Below are 23,676 nucleotides of genomic sequence, written 5' to 3'. Positions count from 1 at the left end.
ATCACGATGCACGCAGCAAGGGGGAGCTCCACAGCACAGGCGTGCGTCGAGGGGGATGGCCCAGCTTTTCCTTTCAATGGATGGCAAAGGCAGAAGGGAAACGAATGAAATGCAAGGTGAAAACAGCGCTTTTTAAATTCCCTCTCGACACACTGGCCACATAAGTTTAGGAGCGTTTAGCTAGATGTACAATACTGGATCATTTAAATTAACTATTTTATTTTTAATCAGCATTAAACCATTATTTATGTCATATTTGAGCCTGTAGTAAATTATTTTAATGCATGTAATACAAATTGATAATTTATAGGATTTTTAAGAAAAGGGGGAGAGCCCCCAATGTGACTTCCATTTTCCAACCAATAGGGAAAGCACGTGTTATTACAAGACGTCACCACCCTCCATGGAAACCACGCCCACATTGCACTACACTGCATGGGAGTGGGAGTGTTTTGGTGCTTTGACTGCCTGACAAGCCCACTGACTCATCCACTGTTTCAAGTACATAAGAAAAATCTCTTCACCTGCTGATTTATATGGATGCACACTTTCTTTTTCTTTCTTTTTTTCTTTCTTTCTTTCTTTCTTTCTTTCTTTCTTTCTTTCTTTCTTTCTTTCTTTCTTTCTTTCTTTCTTTCTTTCTTTCTTTCTTTCAAAAATCTCAACTGAATCAGAGAAAAGATTATTATTATTATTATTATTATTATTATTTTGGCTTCTTTGCCACATCAGTCCTTTTAAGAGTGTAAAAACATGCCATCAAAATACCCCAAACCAAACAAGTTGAAGAGACAAGGCTTTTGCTTTAAGGAGAGGATGTGGCTGAAGAAGCAAATACCTTCATGCAGATTAACCGGATGTTGGTTTATCTGACTCTAATGAGTAATGATTTCATACTGAGGATGTAATTAAACTGCTGTCAGTACAGATTGTTTATTTCATCCCTCTGCTCAAATGCTACTGGCCTAGTTTTCATTATTAGAAACAAGTTTAAAGTTTGCTGAACAGTGAAATAAAAATGCTCAAATGCTGCAATGCTTGATCCCAAACCTTAACCTAGTCTGTACAAAACATGAAGTATTTTCCTCACCAATTATTAAGTCCTAATGTATATTTACATCATAACATTAAGATTATCTCTCAGTCTCCCAGACTTTTTACTTTTTTTCCCCTTCTGTTTTTGATATAGCAAAGCAACTCTAATTTCTTCTTCTGTCCGCTGTGGTTATGCTGTGTACTGCTTTGGAAAATGTAATCTTTCTGGAAATGGAAGTATCCTGATTTTTATATTTTATTTGTTTTGGGGGTTGCCTGGTCAGTGGTTTTATTGTGCTCTATAATTAACGGCAACTGACATAATAGTACAAGTTCATATTTTAACATATACACTGAACACATTGGCCAGTTTTGCATATTAAAATATGGGATAATAAATCTTACCAAAGCCATCCTCTTCTTGCTTGTCTCAAAACACACATATATAAATATATATTTACTGACATCTAGTGGCAATTGACTGAAAGTGCAAAATTAGTAACTGAACCTGCTCTAAACGTGTGTGGAAAACTAAGTACACCCTCACTACTTCCATGGAAATTAAGAGGGTCAATAGCAGCCAGGTGCTGCTAATCAAGTGTGAGCACAATTTTGGCACTTTGGTCAGGAGCATTCAGGTTTGTGTTAACACAATGCCAGTGAGGAACGATATCAGCAATAAATTATTGCTGCCTACGAACCTGTGGGCTGCATCTGTTTTTGAATATTTTCATGATTTTAGATCATATATTTTATAATGTAACTTCTGAAATAAGCTACCTACCAACAGGGAAACTGAGTCCCTCTGTTTTTAATATAAGCTACACATGCAAAGTTAGCTGCGAACATGAACAGTTATTAACGCATGCAGTGATTTTTATCTATCTAATGTACTGTATCTGTCTATCAATCTGTCTGTCTGCCTGTATACAATTCTGTGCAAAGGTCTTTTACCACAAAAACAGTTTGTACAATTCTAACAAGTTTGAGAGTTAATATTTGGTGGGACCACCTTTATTCTTCAGCATAGTCTGAACTCTCTTAGGCATCTATCTAGCTCCACTATAGTGCCAAAAGTATTCACTCACCCATCCAAATCATTGAATTCAGGTGTTCCAATCACTCCCATGGCCACAGATACATAAAATCAAGCATCTCAGTGAATTCCATTGTGGTACTACCTGTGCAACATGTCCAGTTATGAAATTTCCTTGCCACTAAATATTCCACAGTCAACTGATAGAGAGATTATAACAAGTTGGAAGTGACTGGGAATGACAGCAACTCAGCCAGGAAGTGGTAGGCCATGTAAAATGAGGATGCTGAGGTGCTTAGTGCGCAGAGGTCACCAACTTTCTACAGAGTCAGTTGCTACAGAGCTCAGAACTACATGTGGCTTTCAGATGAGCTCAAGAACAGCACAGAGAGAGCTTCATTGAATGGGTTTCCATGGCCGAGCAGCTGCATCCAAGCCTTACATCACCAAGCACAATGCAAAGTGTCGGATGCAGTGGTGTAAAGCACACTGCCACTGGACTCCAGAGCACTGGAGACTTGTTCTTTAGTGACGAATTACTCTTCTCCGCCTGGCAATCTGATGGTCAAGTCTTGATTCGGTGGTTGCCAGGAGAACGGTACTTGTCTGACTGCTTTTTGCCAGGTGTAAAGTTTGGTGGAGGGGGGATTATGGTGTGGGGTTGTTTTTCAGGTGTTGGGCTCGGCCCCTTAGTTCCAGTGAAAGGAACTCTTAATGCTTCCAAGACATTTTGGACAACTTTGCAGGAACAGTTTGGGGATGGCCCCTTCCTCTTCCAACATGACTGCACACCAGTGCACAAAACAAGGTCCATAAAGACATAGATGAGTGAGATTGGTGTGGAAGAACTTGACTGGCCTGAACAGAGTCCTGACCTCAACCTGACAGAACACCTTTGGGATGAATTAGCCACATCAGTGTCGGATCTCACAAATGCACTTCTGGAAGATTGGTCAAAAATTCCCATAAACACACTCCTAAACCTTGTGGAAAGCCTTCCCAGAAGGGTTGAACTGTTATGACTGCAAAGGGTGGGCCAACATCATATTAATCCCTATGGATTAAGAATAGCATATCACTCAAGTTCATATGCGTGTGAAGGCAGACGACCAAATACTTTTGGCAATATAGTGTATCACAGCAAAATTTTCTTTTTTACTTCACTGGTTAAACATGAATCATTTGTTGTATTGCAGAATTAAATCTGATAAACAGACGCCTAAGTAGATTCTGTTTTTCAGGAAAACAGGTACTGAGCAACAAAGACAAGGCACTGTCATTTTTTCTGTTGAGCAAGCTAAAACAAGAGGCTGTCAAGTATGTTTGCCTACCAGAAAGCTACTTACTGCTTGTTATTTTGACTAATATTACTTTAATCCTTGTTTTTTTTTTTTTTCCAAAAAACGTTGGCAAAGAAAGCTGCATAGAGGCTGCTGATAGGAATGTCTGTGAAAAAGCTGATGAAGGAAATGCTTTAAGAAGAGGATTATCCCAAGTGAAATCATAGCCTGTTCATTCATTACAGGGTTTACATACAATTTTAAGTGCGCCTGTATGAGTGGTGCACTTTCCATAGATTAGACCTTCTTGGCATAGCTATCAGACAGCAGTCAGTATTGAACTGGCACGCGGGCAAATCGGTTCACGACGTGAACCCGCGCCGCACGCACCGCAGGTTCACGACGTGAACCCGCACCGCAACGCGGCCTGTGTATGTGGTCGCCGGCTTCACCACTAAGCCACCCAGGCGCCCTGGCTTGTGTCATATTTCATGATTGTCTAAATGTAAGCATAAAAGTGTATATTTACCCGCTGCAAACAATGAAACTGCAGCCTCTGAACACAGAAGGAACCACCCAGTTAACAACAGATACCAAGGCTTACAGCAGGTACTATAGGTGATGGTTTATGGGCTACCCTCCAACTTGTTTGTGTGGAGGCATCATTCTGACTCTGAGGGGGATTACTGAGTATACTTCAACAGCAAGGGCACTGTTTAACCATATGCATCTTTATTTACCTGTTTAACATCTGATATATTTGGACCCATCTGTGAATGCCCATTAATCTCCCCCCAGGCTTCATAACAGAACAGTCAGCTGAGAAGGGTACGCAAAAAGGAGAAGCCACCAAAGAGGGCAGTATCATTGCATAAGATAATTTACTGTGGTAGTGCTACTAATCCCTCAGATGAGGGTCAAAGAAAAGGCACTTCCAGTTATGCAATATGAAATGTTACACAAAAATGCACAAAGCTAACATTAAATAATGCCTGTGCACTAACTATCATTTTATCTCATTATTGTTCATTGTAAGAAAATACTGATATAGATAAATAAATGTTCTTACACACACAGTAGTGGAATAAAACTAGAAAAAGCATTATAAACTATTAAAAAGACTTAATCTACTCACGTTCTTCATAATTTGATAATAGCAATGTGAACACAATGTGACAATATGAAAGGTCTCACTTGTTTTATGCAGCTATAGTTGTATGATTAGCTTACCGTCACACTTTGCAAGTATTATGTGCTTTGCCCTCTAATTGTTAATATAATCTATTCAATATTATGTCTTTTTTTTTTTTTTAAAGAACGCATGTAAATCTTGTGTTATTACATGTGTTTATGCATTTTCAAGTTGCGAATTTTGCAATTAAACTCCCTCATTTACCTGTATATCCGGTAATAAGTGGGATTCGTTTCCTGAGTGTGCTGGACTCCGTCAGGGCTGCCCTTTGTCACCGATTCTGTTCATAATTTTTATGGACAGAATTTCTAGGTGCAGCCGAGAAATCTGCACAACTGTTTGACGCTATCATATCAGTATGGACCAGAATCTCTGAGGGATGCTTCCAGCACCTTGCTGAATCTATGACACGAAGAATAAAAGATTTTTTTAAAAAAGCTGCTTGATGTTTGATGCTTTGACATAATGACATAACATAATAACACTTTTGAGAGGAAAAATAACGAGCTTGGCTGCTGATGCTTATTATTCAAATCCGAAATATAAATGTGCCCTAATAAATAGTGCCGTAACGCTGGCTGATAATGAGGAGCGTTTTTGAGATGTAATTTGATGTTTTGCATTATCATGACGCTTTTATTGTGAAAAGTTCCGCCTGGCCCTGCTGGTGCAGTTAGAGGAAGTGAAGCGTCTGCAAAAGAAAACAGAGCGTTAACTCAAAAGAGAGGCTATGCACAACACAGTGAGTACGGGTTTACCTGACTATATCATAATCAAAAAGATAGGCTTAGCGTGTATGAAATCAGCCCACACTTGTTTGTGTAGCAGCACATCTTGCCGTGTAACGACACAGCTAACGATAGCTTTAGTCCTACGGCTGGCTCGCAAACGCCTCCATAGACACGCGGGGCTTTAACAGGGGAAGTTAACTGAAGGAGTGATAAATTGCATTTTAGTCTGAGTGACTAGCGCAGAGAATACTCCCTGCCTTAGTTAATTGGCATTTTGGCAAACCCACAACTGAGCAGGAGAAAAGTAGCTTGCTAACAAGATAGTCGGTGTTTATGTTTCATGTTTATGTCCATTTAGTGTTAAAACCTTCTATTAAATTACCACACTTCGTTGTATGTTTATCCCCCAAGTTACCTATCTGCCACTGCGTGAACTCCCATTTTCTTTGGCGTACTGTGCCAATTCTTTCCTTTCCCCGTGTCCTCAGATTTGTAGCTGAATAGTAGTGTTGTAGTACTCGAGATCGGTCTTGGTCTCGAGACCGGTCTCGAGACCGCTTTTTGATGGTCTCGGTCTTGTCATGGACTCGACCGCATTTGGTCTCGGTCTTGTCATGGACTCGGACCTTGCGGACTCGGGATTTTATTTCAAGACCAGTCAAGACCACAGCTGTGGAAATATCACTAAATTGCCAGATTACTGTCCAATTTATTTGTTAACATCTTTGCTTTTATTGGATGCAAAACGTACTGATTCAAATCCCACAAATATTGCGCTCCTCTGCCTCTCAAAGGAGCGCACCTCACAGACTCCGCCCCGGCTAGGTCGCTGCTATTATCGCTGCTTACGCCTGTATCATTTCACCGCAGTTTGCAATCTACCACAGAGCACGGACAGTTTCATTCACAATGTGTATGTTTGATCTCACTATGGTCACGCGTGTGCTGCATAAATCGAAATAACTGCATGAACACGAAGAGAAGTAAGAGGGAAAATGAAGATCAAAGGAAAATTTCAGGCTTCCGATTCAACAAAAAAATCCCAGCATGAAAGGTAAATACCAACCTTCATGTATTTTGATACACAAACTAAAAATTTAATGCAAGTTTTAGGGCTGCAACGATTCTTGGAATAACGCAATTCGATTATTAAAAATCCTCGACACAAATTTGTTGCTTTGATGTTTGGTTTCAGCTCTGCAGCTCAGGTGTCTCTGTGTAAGCGGAGCATTTCCAAAAAAACAAAAACGAGCCTTTAACACGAGTGGATCGCTGAGATGTTTTTTCACGCCCCCACTTCTCTGTGCTGTGAGTGCGCATGTTTGAATGTGCGCACGTGTTGTGCAGAGGATGTCAGCTGTTATTTTTTTCTTTACGTCAGCTGTAGCCACCAGAACAGATCTATAACCACAGTGTACTGGGGAAAGGGGGGCTGCCATTAGCACTAGCAATCGTTCGGTGCCCCCTCCACCACCATCAGTACAGAGGGGCTCCTTCAAAATGTTTTTATCAACCACCTGATCAGCAACATGAAGAACAGAGAACTTTGTAGCTGCTCCATCCACCCTGTTTGTTTCACACAGAGAAACATCTGCAGTACGGAAGTTAAAATATGCTGATGAGTTGTTAAAATTAAAAATTATTTCTTATCCAATTACTTGATTAATTGACGGAGTAATCAATTAAATACATGATTACTAAAATAATTGATAGTTGCAGCCCTACTTGTATTCAGAAAGCCATAGTCAAACATTAATTTTCAGCACCAGTAGAGCTATGAGAGGCCTTCAAGAATAAAATACTACAGTTCCCAGCAAGATGATGTCACTTCCTATTGTTGCATTAAAAACATGATAGTTTATGCTCACAATATGGTGGCTGATATTCAAATGTAGGAAATGCTATTAGCAGCCGAGGAATCTGGATTATGTTTTTGTATGTTTTTTTTATGTGATTTCTGCAAACACAGTGGAAGGAAACGGCACTCTGGGACACATTAAATGCTTAATATATAAATGTAACTTTTCTGGATTATATGTAAAAATGATCATTCTATCAATCTAATAAGGCCTGATTTAGAGTTCTGCATTGATCCTTTGTGTATAACTGAAAATCCTCTCTGAAGCAAACCTGACATGCACCTCGAGAAATGTAACTACACGTCCAAAAAAACTGATTACTGCTTTCTGGTTATGTCTTAGGCCCCATCACTCAATTAACAAGTGGGAGCGGCATTTAGTGGTTAGTATTAGCTTACTAATTAGCATTAGCATTAGTGCTGGGGTGAGAAATATTTCTTGCTAGAACCCGGAAGTTACCATGGCCACCACCAATGGTAACAGCAGAGAAGTAAGTAAGTTGTTTCTCCGCCATCAGTACATTGAGCTAGTGGTGGGCAGATTGATCCTAATATCGATAATATGGATGCCAACGTTGTATTGGTATTGATCAATATCAGTGTGATGAGATCGATACTTTGGCTTCAGTTTCTCTCTTGTATGCAGTGCTGCGGTTTCATCAAAGATGCGAGCTGACTGTCTAAGTGTCGCTCCTGTCACAGCACAGAGCACTTTGCTCCTCCCCTCCCCACAGTGTTTTGTTATACTGTCATGTGATGCATAACATATTTTATTTGGGAAAAAAAAGGATTTTGCTATGAAACATTTAAATCAAATTTAAATGTAAATTTGTAGAAAATTAGTGAATGAAGGAACATTTTTTATAAAATTTTTTTATTATACTTTCTGAAAAATCTACCTGGAAAAAAGTTTGCATTTGTTCTTGAGTGATGATTTTGTACACTTAATTTATGAAAAAAAATTCCAGACATCAATGTATGGGGAAAATTGTTTTATTCTATTGTTTCAGAACAATAACTTTTATTTTGATAAAGTATTTTCTACTTACATATAAACTTTGCCCAATTCTATCCTGGGTTTTAACTAATTAATGATCCAAAGGAAAAAAATCTCAAACCAGTTAAACTTCATGGAAATTCTTCATAATTATTAAAAAGTATTGGTATCAGTATCGGTGATAATGGCCCTGTGGCATAGGATCGATACCAAATTATGAAGTGTTGCACACAACTACATTGAGCAGCATACACCAGGAGTGATTGACAGTGCTAAGACCCTCCTCCTGGCTCTGACTGGTTGTTTTTGACTGGGAGCGGTTCAGGGAGGAGGTGGAGGAGCTCCATTTTTTTCGCAGATTATCGGTCTCATACTGTCTGACATGGTGACAGTTTTAACAAATATGTAAAAACCAGATTTTTTATAAAAGTTACATCCTGCAGCTTTAATCTGTATAAGATTAAAGGCTTTAGTTCTTACTGTTGATGAGTGTTTGCCATTTTTTCAGTTTTACACATTTAGCTATGTGGTTTTGAAAAAGCACCCATTTTTACAAAGGTTGTTGGTTTAAAAACAACACAACTTTATGCATAGTTTATGAAAGGCAGAGAATAGTTAAGACTATTGTGATGAACTATGAATAATTGTTTTACATTCTGTGATAAATGATCTTTATTTAATGCCCAGGAGTATTAAATAAAGATGGTTATATTTATTTGAGCTGTGAGTTTTTAATATCAGGGTAATTTTATGGGAATGCGGATCTTTCAGATGAATTTGAGAAGTGATTTTGATCATTTTTCACATTTTATTGTGTCATGTAGTGTCAGGCACTGGTCTTGGTCTTGTCTCGGTCTCGCCCCCCCTCGGTCTTGGTCTCGACTGGTCTCGGACCCTAAAAGTCTTGGTCTTGTCTCGGTCTCGATACCCTCTGGTCTTGGTCTTGTCTCGGTCTCGGGTTAGGTGGTCTTGACTACAACACTACTGAATAGGGAGGGCAGTGATACCATGTGGAAGTCACATGAACGACGAGGATGAGGCTGAAACAACAAGAGGGCAGCTTGAGGAGTGAGCCGCTGCAAAGCGTCTGCTGCTCATAAAGGCCTTGCACAAGCAGATCCCTGTGTCTCATTATCACTTACAATGAACAGTACTACACAGCCCCCTGCCACCATCGATGGGAATGTGGCTGTCAGCTACGTGCTGGTGCCATTTCTCCTCATAACCATTGCTGGGATAATTGCAGCTGTGGTAAGTGGTTGGACTGCATGGCATAGGATCATCTACCTTAAGTTGACCTGCTGTCTTATGAAGTTTGGGCAGAATTAAAAGCCAATTGTGAATTAAGAGATCTACCGATACACACAGTGGATGTAATGCCCTTCATTTTGTCCATTTCAGATTATGTATATACGTAGGAAAAGGAGGTAAGGTTGAACTCCACCTACTGATGTCATTGCACAGTTCTGTTATACCTTCACTGAATCAATGATATGTTGCATTTGATCCCTCAGAGCTGACAGACTTCGTCATCAGCTGTTACCAGTGTACACGTATGATCCTTCAGAGGAGATTAATGAAGCTGAACAAGAAATCTTGTGGAGAGAAGAGGACACAAGGGTAAAATGCACCAGTTTTTGAAGTTTGGTATTCCTGACTTGGAAGTGGCGAAGCTTGCTAGTATGTGAATCCTTCAGTAATGCTCCCGTTGGAAGACATGAGTTCTTTTGGAGGGCATGTTTAAATGTTCCACAACCACATTTTCCACAAAAAACAGATTAAAAACATGTCTGCTGTTGCCTTGCTTCCTCTTAATGTAATATTGTTATTTTTTTTACTGTGTGGTTATATTGGTTGTAAATTTGCCTTCAGGATGCACCAGTTCCTCAACTGGTTGGTCAGTTCCTCTTCTGCATGGTGATATAACAAGCATAGTAGAAATGGTGGTAGTACGACTGTAGTCGGTTGTAATTGTAAATACAGAAACTTTCTTTCTGTTCAGCCTTTTCTGAAATCCTTGTGGTTTAGGTCTGTGATGTAGGTTTAACTAAAAGATGCATTAAAATACTGCAGTATAATATCTGACTTTAAAGAAGGTTATGGTTTGAAAACCACTGCATATAAAATGAATTACTGACCAGTGTGGTTCACTAATTCCTGAAAAATCTTTTTTTTTCCTGACAAATCTGCATGTCTTTTCCCAACATATAATTTTAAAATCAGCTTATTTTCCAGAAACCATAACCATCCTTCCCTTTTTTCCCCTCCTCTGCCCGCATTATATTCACAAATCATTAAACAACCAAAAATGAAATAAATAACAGAATCTACATTTCAGATACAAGACACGTTACTTTTTCCTCATAGATTAAATACTCAAAAAATTTTGAGTTTTGCTCAATTTTGCTGCTTGTCCTGTAAAATGTACCATATTTTGCTACTAGTCACGCACTGAATCCTGAGACTCACTAGATGGCGATGTTCACTTTATCCAAAGCTTGTCAGTGAGTTTCACTTCTCATTTGTATAGTTGTGGAAGGGACAAACTTGAGCAGTTTTTTTAGTGCCTTTGAATATGCACTTAAAGGGTCAGTTTGCCCAAATTACAAGGAACATTTTTGTCACATACCCCTTATGATGATAGGTAGCCATGCAAAAAGCCCTGGTTTCATCTGCTGGTGTTCTACTGATAAATTTCTTTTCATTGTCTTTAATCCAATACAGGGAGGACTAATTACATTTCAGTTAACTCTGAAACGCCTGTTATGAAGAATATTCCATGGACACGCAACTTCAGAAAGAGCTTAGTTTACCTCTGTTGTAATTGTAACAACGGTGGAAGTTTCACACACAGGAATCTTATTACATAAAACTGAAACTATCAGCATAGCTTGGTATAAGTGAGAAACTGTTATTCTCAAACCACAACGGCTTTACATGTCACCTTGTAGGTCATGATTTTCCACTTAAGTGAATGCTTTTTTTTTTCTTTTTATTAATGACTGTTAAACTAAACTGTTCTTTCACTGTATTTTGTTTTTGTTTTTTTTTTTCAGATTGTACAAGGTTGGGCGTCAAGTTATCAACAGCAACACCCTCTTCTGACCAAAGACGTCAGTGCATGATGTTGGTAAACCCTGACGTTGAGCACTGTGTAGAGTGATGCCAAACCTTACAGCCGCAGAGATCAGTAATTTTTATCATCGTGTGCAAACAATCGTGTACAGTACTCCTTCGCTTTTATTTGCTTCCTTTTCCTGTCATCTCTGAGCACATCAGCAACAATAAGCATTTTCCTGTTTTCTCTTTATGCCAATCCTGTGTGCCTAGACTCAATACCTTAAGCTTATTTATTTGAAATGATTTATTTAAACATATTTTTATTGTAAAATTCAGTGACGTGAATCAAAATTTAAAAGGTACAGGTACCTTTTAGATTTTTAATCTGTTTATATTTGCTGTGTTGTTGTGGGCGACATGTGGCAAGCAGTTATGTTCCTGTGGGTTGCAGTAAGCATTCGCACTAGCTGTGTTGTTTGTGGCACGAATGTGCTGCGCTGTTCGAAAATCAGCAGTCCTGCTGTGAGAGGGGCTGCGATCATTGCCTGCATTGGTGATTTTTAAAGAAGTGTGCAGCGCATTAGAAACAAAGGCGGCTCTTCTGATAAAGTGTCGAGTGTTCAGTAGTTACATTGTTGAGACACTTTCAGAAAGAATTTTAAATTCAAAACCTCATATTGCTGAAAAAATAAAATTAGCCACTAAAATCAGGCTGGTAGATTTGATTTCAGTTTCATTTTGAGTGAAATGATTGAACAGCCCTCTTTAGTTTTACAGAATCTAACGTGCTGCCTGGAGCTTCACATCTTACTGTGGTTTAGCCAAATCCTGTGACTCTTATCAATGGCATGAAAAGCCAGATATGGAAGTAAATAACACCAACCTCTCATCCCTAAAATGAGCGCTGACTAGTTCTCAAAATATGTCCTGTGTACAAGGCATGGCACCAACAAATTTACCTCCAGCTGAAGAATCTGTTCAGATGAATGCCATAAGCGTGACTGTATCAAGCACTCAGGAAATCTTGCTCTTTGTTTTTCTTTACAAGTTATAACCTCTCCAGTTCCTTATTTGCCTTGCATTTGTGAATGTAAACTTAAGAACAATTGAACTGTTTAACTGCCCCCAAATGGGGGAACATTACTCAGTCCAGCAGCTAATGTATTGTACTGAGCAAGTAATGCTCAAACATGCCATGTTATCAGTTATGACATCTAAAAGTGTGGGCGGCATGGTGGTGCCTAACAAGCAAAAAGGTTCTGGGGTCATACTTTATGGTTGCCTGGGATTTTTCAGTGTGGCATTTTTATTTTCTCACTGCATTCTCCAGAGCATCTAAAGGAAAACCACCCAGGGCTGACTGTGAGTGTTGCTGGTTGTCTCAGTGCTAGTCTTGGCCACCACCTGTCCAGGGAGTGCCCTACCTCTCTGGGTTAGGCTCCAGCCCCGCCCCGACCCTCTACAGTTGGGGTTCTCAAAGTGTGGAACTAACATTTTGTGTCCTGTTATAGCAGTGCAAAAAAAAAAAAAAAAAATGAGAGCATTTCTACTAAATTTCACCTCCTTTAGGTGTAGTTAACATAGATGGACCAGTCTTATTAACACTGACAAATACAGCGAGTGTGAGGAAATGTAACAGCCAACTCACAGAACAGACACTTTAAAGTGTTTGTGTGCATTTTTCCTTGGTAGTCTCCTTATACTGGCTGTCTAAATTGTTAGTTTTGAAAACTTTGAGAACCCAGCTCTACAGGGTAAAGCTTGGTATAGCCAACTTATTATATCCAGAGGTGCTTAAGTATGAGCCTAATTGTGTTTCTATTCTATGCATTAGCTATTTTTTTTTCCCTTTTCAGCTTTTGTGAAGCAATCTATGAAATGAGTCATTCATCGTTAAAACTGTGCCCGATGTTGGATCAGAGGATTTTCACAGGTGATACAGCAGAGGGGTGTACTACAATGCAGCAAGGCTTTCTTTGCTTTATCTGGCTAAGACATCAGGTATCATGACAGTGGTTTAACAGTTAAGCCAAGCTTTCTGCTTCAGTTTCTGAGAGCGCTCACATAAAAAGGAGTGTTTCTATGTTATATGATTGATCTTCTGCACAAAGTTGATCACAGCAATTCCAACTGGGCATTATCAAAGGATAAAGTGCTCTCACAGATGCTCTTTATTGCTGTGTTATGCCCAGCCCGTTTAGGACATAAAGAAGGGAAATCCACACAGCAGCAGTTTTCATCAAATCCATTTATTAGTCATAGCCCAACAAAAGGAAACTAAGTACTAACCTATAACCACCACGTGTCTTAACATAGAAATAACTACAACACAGACAAACCATGGAAAATCTAAGTTGGGTGCCTAAATGGCACCCGCCATAAGGGGAGCGCTGCCATCTTGGGAGGAAACCAGTTTATATAGGCTCCCAAACAGGTGAAGTCACTTCCTGATTAGATGGGAGGAGCTATAGGCTCCCAAACAGGTGAAGTCACTTCCTGATTAGATGGGAGGAGCTGTTAATTGGGACCTGAAGAGAAAGAAGCAGGCTCAACCAGAACTGACAAGTCCAAAGCCATCTCATAAGACAGCTGCACATTAGAGCACTGAAACCTTTAAACATTAGCCTGGGACATAGCCAGCTAACCTTTTAATATCACCTCGTAGTACACCCCTCTGATGAACTTTGCATGGAAGGCTCTGCCTTCAGGTATAACTTGACAAGTCTAAGAACTACTGATGTACATGTAATGTCTGCAGCGTTGTTACAAAGTTTCTCCTTTCAGACTGTACAACTATTGCTTCAAGAGACTGGGTAAGGTAGTTGAAACACTGAAAATATGCCACTTTTGTAGATAGTTGCAGTGCATCATTGTAGCCTGCATGAGTTACAGAGCAATGTAATATGAAAACAAGTGACAAATGACAAAGAAAATTCTCTTTATTGACCATTTTCTGATACAAATTGTTGTAGGGCACCATAGAAATATAGACATTGTACATTTATATACGTGTACATTAAAAAGAATGATCCCATCCTGTTGAGTTTACAGTATATAAATCAACGGATGACTGACATTACTATGTAAAATGACATATTGAGTAGTTGGAGGAAGTTGATAAAGGACATGAAATGACTTGTAAGTATGGTGAGGATGGCCACGTGCAGCACTGGTAGACACACAGTGGCCCGCGGAACAGTGGAAAGAGCGCCCAGTCCATCACAAACACACAAACATTTGTCCATGAAAATCTGAACTAATATTTCAGTGCACCAGAAGATTTTTTTTTTTAAAGGATAAAAACACACCTGCTAATCTACCACAGTCAGCGAACACAGTCGTCAAGCTGACAGGTCTCCCTGACTTGCTTCACACATTTAAAAACCTGTCTGCAAGCTCTGGTTATGAATGAGCCAAGAAGTGTTGCGTTGCCACAATCACACACTTGACATATTGGATACCTCATTACAGTCAGGAGAAAAAAAAAAAAAAAAAAAAAAAAAGAAAAAAAAATATATATATATAAAAGTTACACAAAACATTTTACCAACTCATGCCAGAGGTTACATTTAAGAGAAAAAAAAAAAAATTCTGAAAACTAGTTAAATGCAATTATATGGTAAAGTAAGCCGTTGAGTGAGGTATGAAATTCCAGGCATTTTTTTTTTTGTCTCGCCTGGTTGCAGTTTTCCGGGTTTCGTAACTGAGATTGTAGCAGCTTAGGTGTGTGGAAAAACCCAGTTAAGTGGACTGTGACTGTGGGTTCCCTGACACTTAGAAATACACAAAAGTTCTTTACCGTAGCAGACAGCATACAACACACATCTTCAAAAGACAAAGAAAAAAGTTTATTATTACCGTACTAAGTGAAGACAGGAGGACCAAGCTAGGCGAAGCAGTGAGAGCGAGATGGAATGAAAAACATACAGCCCTGTTGGATAGTAGTGCCACCAACTATCCACTATTACAATCAAACTCCTTGTTTGACCAATTGCAGTTTGCCTTACGAGTGATTGAGTGAGCGCTTGGAAAACTGAGGACCATGTGAGGACAAAGACGCCAATGTAACAGCATTTGTAAAAGCTCCCTGAAGAAACGACACTGATGACTTTCAGCCTAGAACTCTGCCAACCTTAAAAAACACATGAAAAAGTTTTATTATAACATGAAAAGCAGCACACTCATGTTTTAAAATGTATGTAACCCGAAGAGAACAAAAAACAGTAAGTCAGATCTATTCTGATGACTAATGATACACTTTTACATCTCCCCACTACACGCAGAGAACTGGAAGGAAGTCTGAGAAGAATCACTAAAAGCTAAACTGTCCTACAGGAAGCGGGGTAAAGATGGCTCTCCTCTAATCAGGGAGTGAAGTCAGTTATGCAGATTAGGAAAAGATACTTCTACAATCAGTCACCTATTCTCATCCTAAATGCTGAAGCTCAACTCCATCTAGAATACAATGCAAAGGATAGGTTAACCACTCCACACTCCACACAACACGCAAAAGCAAAAACAAACAAAAGAAAAAAAAAACAAAAACAAAAAAAAAAAAAAAAAAAAAGCAAGTATAGGTAAAATTCACCTTTGTCCAGTACAAAACATGGAGAAAAATCTATATGCCCTACCATCTCAGATGCGGGTACAACAAATAAGTAACATTAAGCAGAGAAAATGTCCTACAAACCATCTTTAGGAGGGGGGGGGAGGAAAAAAAAGGAAATGTCCAGGCTCCGCGGAGCACACCTTTTTGTCCAGTATAAAAGACTTGTGATAACATGACATGTAGAGAAACTGGCTGTTACCTTTCATGTAATTCTTAGATCTATGCTTGAGCAAGTCCATCGTTCTATCCAGTGCTGTTGCATGATATATGTGTTAACCCTCTTTTGGCAAAAGAGGGCTTTGTCGTGAGCAGTGGTCATGTGGTGGCACTGGCGTTGGAGATACAGCCCAGTTCTGGTTAACAGTAAGTCAGTATGTTGAGTGAGGTAGCATGCGTTGTGAATTACTGGTCCTCTTCCTCTTCCTCCTCAGATGATTCCTGGGATGCCTTTTCTTCCTTTTCCTGCAGAGAGAGAAAGAGAGAGGGGGGTTTAGTTACGCCTTGACCACACCCACAAGGAAAATGTCCAAAGCACCATCACTGTTCAGCAACAATAGCTGCCTGTGATTCATGCCTCAATGCGACTGTTTTTACTTTAATAACCCCCAAGTACCAACAAGAAAAGACTAAATGTTATTATAAATCTCTTTGATAAACCATTGTGGCATGAAGAACACTCAAGGGAAGAGTGAGCCATCTGTAGTGAAAAGTGATTCATACACACAGTGGTGAGTCACCATGAGGCATCCTGCTTTTTGCCCTCTTGCCTTTCCTGCTCACACTTACTGCTGCCCAAGACATCCATTCATAAAAACGAGGAGTCTAGTTAGGAGGGTAACTGTGGGTCATTCCTTTCTGTGACTAATGCAATCCAGACGACTTTTTGAGTACGCCCTAACCACTCATGCACATGACACAATGTTACTACAAGACCGCAATTTCTCCCTAGATTAAAACATGCTGCTTTGACCAGCTGTATGTAGTTGGGCGACTCATTTTGGCGCTCCAAAAAGAAAATATCCTGCTGTCAACATCTGGTTTAAAAACACACTTTAGGAAGAATTTTGCCTTTCTAAACACAACTAGGTAAAACAAAAAAACAAAAAAAAGTGGTTGTCCATGCAACTCCTTCTGAATGAACAAAAATAGCTGATGAGTAAAAATGACTTGCCTCAGGAGGAGGACAGCAGGCAAGGGAATTAGGAAAATGCAATTTCGCTGCAGACAGTCATACCAATCGTAATTCAATTGGGAGAGGAGCAGTTTAACCAATGTGAACACTTGTTTGTCCACAGGCTCTTACCTCCTTCTTAGGTCTTCCCCGGCGTTTTCCCCCTGCAGATGGGGCTGCTGTTGCCTTCTGTGAGAGAAAACAGGACAAGGTCAAGAGGGCTCCAAGTGGGCTTTGACATTTTGTTGTTATCCTCAAGGTCAGTGACCTACTGATCTAAGACTTTAAGGTTGTTTTTTTTTTGTTTTTTTTTGGGGGGGGGCCTCAATAAGCAATGATGTAAACAATCTATTTCCTAGAGCTTTGCATCTAGCTGCCTGTAGATGGCAGTAAGGCCTCTGCAATGACACAGATGGAAAGGGGGCATTGGGTTCATTGGCTATTATCTGGAAGGCCGACAGGAACTGCACACAGGGCACTCCAGTTCGCTGGCCACCTGGTCTGAGGCTCAGAGACAGCTGGTGAAACTGAGCGGAGACACAAACCCTCTGCAGCTCGGCCCTCGCTGCTAAACCTATATCAAAACATGTATGCGCGACTTCCTCTCCCTCTGCCTTTCCCATACATAGCAGTGAAGACTGAGCGCAGGGAGAGCTGGAGGGTTGGGGCGGGAGAGAAAAATCAGTTGTTGCTATGGTAACGACAGGCAGAGAAGAACTAGGGCTGTGTGCTGGGTGGGGGCGGAGGGGTGCTTAGTGTCAGCTTGGAAACAGTCTTGCGGCCTCTGCACCTGCACCACACAGTGCATGACAAGCTGCAGGAAGCTGGAGGACAGGAAGTAGAGGGTGAGCATCACTTTAAAAAAAAAAAAAAAAAAAAAAAAAAAAAAAAAAAAAAAAAAAAAAAAAGAAAAGAAAAAGAAATTGTAAGGCAGTAAACCAAGGTCTTTACAATGGGGAACCCTAGCCAGGCTATTTCTGACACCACGAGGGGAAGCAGCCAGATTACAGCCAACAAATATATCTCAAGTAACAGCAGGACATCCTTTTACAAGAATGAGGTTAGCTACCGTTAAAATGTTCATCAACCAAAAGGAATGGGGGTTCTGAAAAACAGAAGTGCTTACAAGAGAAGACCTGACAACAAATGTCACGCTGACGCTGCCTGCCTATCTTGGAATTGCGGCTATTCTGGATCAGGATGTGTGCTAGCTGCCGCTGACCTCTCGATATGTTACCATGTGAAAACATGTCTGCAGACTGCACTGACTTACTTTGCCCTTGCCGGTTGTCTTGTTTTTGCTGCCCTTCGGCCGTCCTCTGGGCCTCTTTGGAGTAGGGGACCCACTTGGTTCCTGGCAATCACAATCACGATAAAGTTAGGATAGTATAAAACATCTGGACAATATTTCAGAAACAAACACTTAAAGGGCTGGATTATATTGGAAGACTGAGATGTTCAAATAAAAATATGGACAAGGATATGAAAATAAGGCTCTCTCAGACATAGTTAACTTTTTAAAGATAGTGCAGCTAACACATGCATTAAAGCCTAAAAAAGGTTGCCATGGCCCAACAAATACAAGTTCACAAATAACAGATGTGTCATTAAGGGAAATATGCAACAGTAATTATTTAAGGGGATTACCGTCACATGCAAAACAGCAAGGTAAATTCAGCTTGAGGTGAATCTTATTCATGTGTGGTTGTAAGCTCCGTCATGGCTGACGTGCCTCTTGTTGCATTTCTAACGTGTTTACAACCGCAGCTCATAGCAACCGAGCAATTCAATAGTAAAACACAGCAGGCTGAGTGACAGGTATATGAGCCACTGTGCGCTTCGACTCCACTATGTCATCCATTACATGGTGAGCAGAGGTGGGTCGTCGAGGGGGGTTAAATCTGGTTTAAAGGCTTTAGGTTACAGGTTGCTTACAAACCAGTGATATATGTGGCGAGTTTGTTGTTCTACCCTTACAGTGATAAGGAGGGAGCAAATGGTCATAAGGGCATGCTGAAGCCATTTCAGGAGTCTTAGTTTCAGTGAGGGATATGCACGAGAAGCTCACCTGCAGTAATATCTACCTGAGTATCAGCTGAGCTAAGGGTTTGCTTTTAATCTATTCTCATATTTTTTTAATAAATACGTTTAAAAAGCGCTTGCATTTATAACCTTAAAATTTCAAACTTGATACAACAGCCCACTTTCCCCCAACAAATAGAAGAACAGATTGGCACTACTTACGTCAGAGGCTTTTACCTGGGGCTGCTTGCGGGGTCTTCCACGCCCTCTCTTCTCTGTGGCTTCTTTCTCTTTCGGTGAGACTGTCCCCTTGTCGCTCATGTTTGCGTAGCTTTTCAGACCTAAGACATAAATCAAACCGGTCACTCTTGCAGCAAGAGGAGGCGTCGAGTTCACACACGCTTGCAGCACCGAAAAATACACGGGCTATTAAACTCAGTGACCGCAACAGCACCCCCTTCCAAAAAAGAAGAAGAAGAAAAAAAAAAAAAAAAAAAAAAAAAAAAGACCGGCCTACTCGCACACCGGTAACGCGTTTAACTCAATTAATCCGCGCTTATTTCCAGGTCTATTTCTGTCACAACCGTGCTCCATTACACACCCGACGGTGCCACACGAATACTGGACTGGGACCAAACTGGCTTGCAGGCTATGCTGGGACTCAGTAGGCGGTTGGAGGCCGCGCAAACCTGCAAAACACTGCTGAACCCGGCGCTCCCCTGCCTTACCGACCATGTTTAGAGGCCCGTTTGCTGTAGTTGTTGTGGCCAACAATCGGGCCTGCGCATGAGACTCGCAGCATGTCTGCACGCCGGGGCGACAGAGAGATATCCCCCCTCCCCAACACACATACACACAATGGCTAGTGTATGCTCGTCTGGCTTTGCAGGGTAAAGCCCTAGCCTGCATGGCAGCACGCATTTTTTTTTTAAAAAGTGCTATAGAAAATGCAAGCGACTAAGGCTGGCGGAGCTCAATTGCGGGAACGAAAGCCCAGGCCAGAGCAATAAAAAGACGGCTTCACATCTAAAGCATGCAGCGTCCTCTCGCCGGAGGTCCCTCTCTGTAAAAATGCATTTAGGCGGTTGTAGCTTGCAAAGTTCAACTCGCCTTTCGTCGTCTTTTTTTTTTTTTTTTTTTTTGCACTCACCTTTATCGCTCGGTAGCACCCTCTTGCTCTATATTTAAGACGAAATGTTTCCTTTAAGCCTAGCTGGTTGTACCCGGTTAAAAAGCCTCGCACTGATCTATAGGCTACAGCTTTTATTCGTCAGACAACACACAGCCCGCCCCTTTAAAAGCCTAGCTCATACAGCTTTAAAAAACAGTTAGAAATTAAAATGGGAGAGGGTCGATTTTTTTTTCTTTTTAAATAATAAGTTTGTTTTTTTTTTTTTTTGTCTTTTTTTACCAGCAGGATGAGAAGTTTACTCCAACGACGTCCTATAAATAGCGCACGTGCTCGTCTTGTCTCCTACAGATAAAGGAAAAAGGCGCCAGCCAGGAGGAGTTTTGGGGCAATTTAAAGAGCCGCCCTCATGGGAGCTGGAACACTGGAGGGCGGAGATATAAGTGGGCCACCAACAGTACTACTAGTAGCCCACCCCCCCCCCCCCCCCCCCCCCCCCCCCACACACACACACACACACACACACACCTACGTTCTTACGGATCCCTTTAATTCTCCAGGTTCAATCACAAACTATAAAAACATGTTTACAAGTGCTAGGCTATACTTTCAGGAACGCAGGAAAGCAGGACTATTAACTGTGTTTATATTTTCCCATACTTTATGCATTAACTTAACCAGTACAGTCTGCACAGTAAATGGTGAATGAACTATGACCTTCTCCAATGTAAACACAAGCAGCCTTTGAGCTCAGGAATGATTTACATCTTTTACTCAGGTAAAACAGCACTCCAGTGATGCATTAAAATTAATAGTTAAATAGTTTCTGAATGACTCATACAATATTGAATTTGTATAACAACACAATAAATATCATAATAATATAATAGAGGAAAAGGTACACAGTTTTCCTTGAAATGAAGAATATTAAATTAATAAATACTTCAGTTCTGGTCTTAGATCTTAGCCACAGTACTTTGCTGCTCTTCTATCTATTTTGAAGTTCTTAATATGAATTTAATACATGAAATTAATTTACCTATATAAACATATATAGCATAAATAACAACATAGGAAAGCCTGGTAGAGTGTCTTATGTAGTAGAAATGTTTCTATCAATTTAAAAGATAATTTCTATAAATCACCAGTTTGATGAATGACAGATACAGAAAAATCTTTACCGCCTCAAACTACAATACCTGCAAGATCCTTATTGTATCATATTTACATTTTAGTGTATTGATTGCTTCACTTTTTTGTGTGTCTTCTATTTAACTGATCTCATTCTTTAGTCTTTCCAGGCTATTTTGTCCTGGGATATGTTTTTACTGTCTTGAGATAATTATTATTTTTTTGTTTATTTTTTGGCTTCTGTAACACAGCAATTTTGGGATTTAAAAAAAAGTATTTCTTGTCCTACTTTTTCTTTCACCTTTAACTTACACGTGTTTAAAAACATTTTGATGTTTCACAGTATAGTATAGGTTTGTCTTTTTCTTTTCTAATAGATTTAGATTATTTACATTGTTGTATTCATTATTCCCAACATCCCAGGAATAAGGGCTAAAATTGATTATCTTAAAATCCTTTTTTTTTTTTGCCGAACTTTAGTTTGCAATATATTTTAATTTGATGTATTTTTATGTTATTTTACTCTTGCCGTTTACCTTGGCAAAATATGTCTCGAAAAGTGAATTTTAATTTTATGAAGTATTTAGGATTTAATTTTTTCTGAAAATGTTCTCAGTAACAGATACTGATTTCCCAAAATCCTGGTGGATTTATTTTAAATCTAAAAATTAAATTGGGCAAATAAAGGACACAAAATATTACTTTTCTGTTATTCACTAATTGAACCTTTCATGACAGTTAAACAGCTGATCCCTATGGAGAATAAACTGCAGTATCTTCTGCTGTAGCTGTATTTCAGTAAATATTAATCGGAGTCAAGGCCACTCAGTTACCCTATGTTTACAATACGCCACCATGGAGGAGTTCCTTGAGTAAGCGCATGCAAGAGCCATAAAGCTCCCTTATTGCTACTGCTGGCTCTTATATTCTTACAGTCAAATATGTGGACCTTTGATGTTGCTCCTATAAAATGGACAAACATCTGATGTTGATTGAATGGGTGTGGAGGATGCAGATAAACCAACCTAGGCTACCATTGGGTAGTAGGCAACAGTAGCCTACTTTCACACAAGGGGTTTTCGTGTAAATGAGCTATCCATGCAGAGCTGATGGGTCTGCTACTATCCAATTGAAAACAGATTTTGAGAATGTAGAGGGTTCTGAAAGCAGTTGTAAGGGGACCTTTTGCCTTCTTCGTGTGTATTCTACCTCTCTGTTTCTTGGGTCACAGCACATCTCAAATAACTTACAGCAAACAAACATATCAAATAACTCTGACTCCAAAGGCTTTGTTGTCTGCAGAGAGCGCATGGATGACAGTGTACTGTACATATATGACGAGGAGAGCGGGAGTTTGGTGAATAGAGGATTGGATAGGGCATGAATGGAGAGCGCTTTTCTCAATGAGTCCAATGTTCTGCTCAGCATGTGCTTGCCTTGCATGCCACCCCCTTCCCTCTCAATTTCTCACTCTATTCACTTCCTTCCTATCTACTTCAGCCCCATCCCCCCACACATCTCTGGCATACCCACCCTTCAGTATGTGGATGGAGACAGGGAAATAGCTTCTCTCTCTCTCTCTCTCTCTCTCTCTCCCTGTGTGTGTGTGTGTCTGTGTGTGTGTATATATATATTATATAGGAAGAATGCTGTCCCTCTCACCAGTGGCACCATCTGGAGACTGATGAGGGGAGTGGATATTGTGACTGAGTAGCAATGGTGAAAATCAAATAAATAATAAAAAAAAATGTCTCAAAAAGTTAATTTTAATTTTTTAATTTTATCTTTAACATTTTACATTTTGCTGTGAAGCAGAATAGCTGGGTATAAAAACTGGGGGAAAAAATCAGTGCAAATATTTGAAACTAATGCCTTTGCAACTCTGGCACAAAATTTTGCGTGTAAATGGCTTCAACCTGCCAAGCAGATGAAAAAAATAATCCTCTGTGGCTAAATCTGGCACATTTTCATGATGGACCTATGTCATGTCTTATTTTAATTCATGTGTTGTCCATTTTAAAGGAAATAAAAATAAAATGACCTAAAAGATTCTAGCATAAACAGTGCTGTGCAGAAGTCACAAGTCTTTACAACAGTATCTGAAAGTCATATCCTTAAGAAATAGGAAAACAAACAAACAAAACAGCAAAGACCTGACACAGGACCTGAGAGATGCATGTGTCTCAAGACTTTTGCATAGCACTGCACATTAATTTCCTAGGTTATTAAGTAATTCTAATTAAAAAATAAAAAGACTATGCAACAATTTTTGCAATAAGTTTTAGTTAAAACTATAATTTTCAGGCATTAATACAACTTTATTTGTAGTTCAGTCAACCATCATTGAATGAACAAGATGGATTAAATAATAGAAATACCAAAATGGTACAATGCAACAATACATACACTCCTGATCAAAATCTTA

At 39.8% G+C, this 23,676-nt stretch overlaps 1 protein-coding gene across 4 annotated transcripts; it reads right to left on the bottom strand.

Moving 5' to 3' along the window:
- Nucleotides 1–14,107: 14,107 nt before the first annotated feature.
- Nucleotides 14,108–20,524, bottom strand: hmga1a (high mobility group AT-hook 1a). Of its 4 annotated transcripts, none has more exons than XM_030733337.1 (5): nucleotides 20,403–20,524; nucleotides 19,214–19,332; nucleotides 18,243–18,323; nucleotides 17,102–17,158; nucleotides 14,108–16,260 (listed from the first exon to the last, which is right to left on the bottom strand). In XM_030733337.1, the coding sequence occupies exons 2-5, from the start codon at nucleotides 19,310–19,312 to the stop codon at nucleotides 16,201–16,203; spliced, it is 297 nt and encodes a 98-aa protein (XP_030589197.1). In that variant the 5' UTR covers nucleotides 19,313–19,332; nucleotides 20,403–20,524; the 3' UTR covers nucleotides 14,108–16,200. The 4 variants fall into 4 exon arrangements, with proteins under 4 accessions (XP_030589197.1, XP_030589199.1, XP_030589201.1 ...); XM_030733339.1 differs by having other exon boundaries at nucleotides 19,229–19,332; XM_030733341.1 differs by lacking the exon at nucleotides 20,403–20,524 and adding an exon at nucleotides 20,142–20,308 and having other exon boundaries at nucleotides 19,229–19,332.
- Nucleotides 20,525–23,676: the final 3,152 nt, after the last annotated feature.

Source organism: Archocentrus centrarchus, chromosome 7 (genome assembly GCF_007364275.1).
Source record: "Archocentrus centrarchus isolate MPI-CPG fArcCen1 chromosome 7, fArcCen1, whole genome shotgun sequence".
NCBI classification, from domain to species: domain Eukaryota; kingdom Metazoa; phylum Chordata; class Actinopteri; order Cichliformes; family Cichlidae; genus Archocentrus; species Archocentrus centrarchus.
Note: the sequence above shows the minus strand (reverse complement) of the source record. Positions and strands in the feature narration are given on the sequence as shown.

Excerpts from the sequence above, each read along its gene's own strand:
- hmga1a (XM_030733337.1), bottom strand. The coding sequence starts at position 19,312 with ATGAGCGACAAGGGGACAGTCTCACCGAAAGAGAAAGAAGCCACAGAG. Across the intron at positions 17,159-18,242 it reads AGACAACCGGCAAGGGCAAA|AAGGCAACAGCAGCCCCATC; the intron begins GTAAGTCAGTGC and ends TTTCTCTCACAG. Across the intron at positions 16,261-17,101 it reads GGGGAAGACCTAAGAAGGAG|GAAAAGGAAGAAAAGGCATC; the intron begins GTAAGAGCCTGT and ends CTCTCTCTGCAG.